Genomic DNA, 4,061 nt, shown 5'->3' with positions numbered 1-4,061 from the left:
CACACACACATTGCACACACATAGATGCTCACCCATCACACACATTGCACACACATAGATGCTCACACATCACACACACACATTGCACACACATAGATGCTCACACATCACACACACACAATGCACACACAGATGCTCACACATCACACACACATTACACACACATAGATGCTCACACATCACACACACACATTGCACACATATAGATGCTCACACATTACACACACACATTGCACACATATAGATGTTCACACATTACACATATACCGTACCTGATACACTCAGAGCATTGCCTTACAGTTACTTGTACTATTCAAAAATTCAATCATATTAGATGCTTGCTAATTTTTCTGAGCTGTATTGCTTGGAGCAGATGCTTCTATCCTTTCTGACTGAATTTGGCCCTTACTTTTTTAAATCTCAGTTGTTCAGGATGTGTATTAAATGAGATGGTCGCTAGAGTTAATTCTGACTTATCCTGAAATTTTTTTCAGAAACTTCCTTTAAGTTCTTTCTGAAATGCATCAGTATCTTTTACTCTTTTTAGATAATTGGCACCATATACCCATAAAATCTTTTTCTTAAAAATTAAAATTAAATACAGCTAAATTTTCAGTTCCTAACTTACACTAGCTACATTTTAAGAGTCCAGTAGCCATGTGTGGCTAATGACTGTTCATATTGGACAGCACAGAATAGAACATATCCATCATCACACAAAGTTCTATTGAACAGCACTGATTGGATCACCATTTTTATTTAAGTAACAGTAGCTATAGAAAGCCTAGATTAAACTTTTCTGTGCCCACTTTGCCATATTCTTTAATTTTTTTCTACTTTTAATAAAACCTTTGTATCCATGTATTTTCTTGTTGTTTATTCTTACCCCTAAAGGTCAAATATCAAAATATAATTCTGTTTTGTCAAAGGCTGTAGCTTGCTGTTACTATCTATAATGGGAGATTTGCATGGTATCATCTGATGAAATGAGGGGATATCCTCCTGGCACAGGGGATGGGGTGGGGGCTCATTTCATCAGTTTTTGTCTGATTGCTTTGGGTTTTAGGTTTTGCTTTGCTCTGCTCTGCTTTCTTGCTGCCACTCTCAAGGGTAAAGGCGAAAAGGTTTTTCCATCAAACCGAATCTCCTTCTCTCCTCTGGAAGTCTCCCCTTTTTAATCACCCTACTCACTGTAATCCAACGTTAGAGTCAGTAACATATATAATGTAGCTTTCCTCTACTGAAAGGAAATTTGAGGCTATTAAGTGATTAACAAGTAGATTTTCTGTGATTTGACCTGCATTTAAAGGATTAATAATCATCCCCCAAGGGTCCACTGACCCATTTTTCAGGCCTCCCCATCCACTTTTACTCAGGATCAATGTGGGGTTTGGGTTTGAGCCCTAGATTTACCCCTAGCAACTTTCTGTCCAGACTTCTGTCAGCTGAGCGGTTGTCACCCTATGCTCTTCCTCAGGGCATCTTGCTATCCCTGTAAAGTCCTCAGTATACACCTTATACCTCCTTTCTGGTTCCTGTAGTAACTCAGCTCATCTAGAACTCACTTCATTGTGTTCTGCCTGCTCTTTTTAAAGTTCACACTCCACTTCCCAGGATCATCACTTTTCCTGTTGAAGGCCCTGCTATCTGAGACCAGTCCTCCTCTTGACTTCACCTGCCTCTTTCCATGAGGCATGATCGTTATTAACATTTTTTTTTTAAGATTTATTTATTTTAGAGAAAGAGTTGGGGGAGGGGCAGAGGGAGAGAGACAAGCAGACTGCCCACTGAGTGAGGAGCCCAGCGACTAGGGCTGGACCCCACGACCCAAGAGATCACAACTTGAGCCGAAATCACTAGTCCAGTGGTCAACGAACTGAGCCACCCAGGCGCCCCTATTATTAACATGTTTAAAGGAATCCCCTTTTGCCCTGGTCCTCACCAGGTCCTCACCAAATATTTTTAACAAAATATTTAAAATATTTAAAGGTTTACATTTACATTTTCATCTAGAAACCCTCTTCATCTGGAGACCGTTACCATTTGGGAGTGGATAACTCTCCCCACATCTCAGTCTAGAACTGTGCTGTCCAAAATGGTGCCCACTAGCTATATGGGGATATTTAAATTTAAATAAATAACATTAAAATTATACTAGCCCATTTCATGTGTTCAGTGGCCACATGTGGCTAGTGGCTTCCTTGTTGAACAGCACAGATTATAGAACCTGTCCATGATTGAAGAAAGTTTGTTCGGACAGTGTTGCTCTAGAACTTTTCTGTCACAATCTATTCTTTGGGAATATGCATAGATTGGCATAATTATCACAATAATTGCTCCTTGTTTCTCTTAATAATTTTTGAGACCCCTTTTCCAAATTTCTGAAAGCCTCACCTTTTACCAGTTGTTAGCCTCATCAGACTGACAAGTAATGTGTAACAACAGCGCCCCCTGCTCCCACCCTAAAAATATTGTGGATTGAAATTGGAGCCAGAAGACAAGTATATCCTAAAGTATAATCAGATTCTTAAGCGTTCTAAATGCTTTATGTTTTTTATTTTATTTCCCTCACACTATTAATTAAACACTTGCTGAACACTTTCTGTATATTCAAGAAATACATGGTTTTAAGGATTTTATATTTAATCTTCCCCAAGTCCCTTTAAGATAAAGGCTATTATTAAACCCATTTTACAGGTGAGGAAACTGAAGCGCAGAGAGGTTAGGTAACCTTCCAAGTTTACATAGCCAGTAGGTAATGAGACTGTCCCTCATGCTTGTTTCACTATAGACTGGATTTACCCAAAATGTTACAAATGCCCATAAAACATGAATCTGGCTAGAGGGAAAAGACTGAGGGACTGGGTAATTATCAACCACCTAAGTGCAGGGAAAGAAGGAGACTGGTCGCTTTCCAGAGGAAATATTAAAAATTTCAGGACTTAGTCAATTCTATATAAATTTACTCTTTTTATAGCTTCTTATTTTTATGTTATATGAGGGTAAAAGCTTGAACATAAAAGATTTTAAGACATTAAAATTCATAGTTACTACTGTTTATCGAGAAGAACATTAGTGGCCTGTAAAAGAGTTGTTGTTAAAATATGGATTCTTTTTTCTTTCTAGTACTCCCCTAGCATGACAATGAGTGTGTGATCCATTACCAAGTCTCCTCATGAAAACCACAGTGAGTCAGCCCTTCACAGAACTACTACGGAAGAAAATTATTCATCACAGTGTACAGTTAAACAAAGGAATCTCAGTCACACCAAACCAACCTTTTTATTTCCTGCTCTCTCCCTTATTTTTTGAAGAAAGCGGGTCCAAACGTGATTCAAACAACTGTACAGAGCGGCATATTAGAATTGCCCTAAACTGAACTGCAAATAATTATCTGTGTATGTATATGTGTGGGAAAGAGAATGTACTGTATATGTGTATGTTATATGGACATATGCACATACATACATTGACCCACAGGACACTGTAAAATATTATTACATGACATCTTAAGTAGAAATAAGTAGGGACTTTTATTCCATCCTTTTTTTCACGTTTACATTTTAATTATTAAAAGTTGCTCCTGCCCCTCCCTGAACTATTTTGTGCTGTGTATATCACTGCTTTATATAAGTTATTTTTTAAGGTGAACTCAGATGTTATGGTTTTGTAAATGTCTGCAATCATGGATAGGAATAAAATTGCTTATTTGAGAGCTTTCATTAAATTGCGTCCGATGCAAGTTCTCCTGTGAATCACAAAGTGTACTGTCTCAAAAAAAAAAAAAAAAAAAAAAGGTGTGTCCTCATCCTATGTCAAATCAAACAACTTCTCAGTTACCTTTAGTGAGAAGTATTTTTGTACTTTTTATTTAGGAAAAATACTTCAACGAGGGCCTAACACAGTATATTTCTGCAATAACTGCTTTAGATGGAATTCTTGACTTGTCTTTGATGATACAGAAAATCATTAATTAGCCCCAATTGCTTAGACCATAGCAATAAAATGACAGGGGTCGTCATATTTTTAGAAACATATTTTCTCTTTAACATGATAAAGCC

General features: G+C 37.4%; 1 protein-coding gene across 5 annotated transcripts in view; it reads left to right on the top strand.

The window, feature by feature from the left end:
* The window catches only part of SSBP2 (single stranded DNA binding protein 2), a 282,421-nt gene extending 278,632 nt beyond the window's left edge, over nucleotides 1-3,789 (top strand). For all 5 annotated transcript variants that reach the window (XM_044916977.1, XM_044916976.1, XM_044916975.1 and 2 more), the window contains one exon: nucleotides 3,127-3,789. In XM_044916977.1, the coding sequence (XP_044772912.1) occupies nucleotides 3,127-3,156 (30 nt within the window). In that variant the 3' untranslated portion in view covers nucleotides 3,157-3,789. The remainder of the gene's footprint in view (nucleotides 1-3,126) is intronic.
* Nucleotides 3,790-4,061: the final 272 nt, after the last annotated feature.

The sequence above is a fragment of the Neomonachus schauinslandi genome, chromosome 7, assembly GCF_002201575.2.
Source record: "Neomonachus schauinslandi chromosome 7, ASM220157v2, whole genome shotgun sequence".
Taxonomy (NCBI): Eukaryota; Metazoa; Chordata; class Mammalia; order Carnivora; family Phocidae; genus Neomonachus; species Neomonachus schauinslandi.
This window is presented reverse-complemented; position numbering and strand designations above follow the sequence as displayed.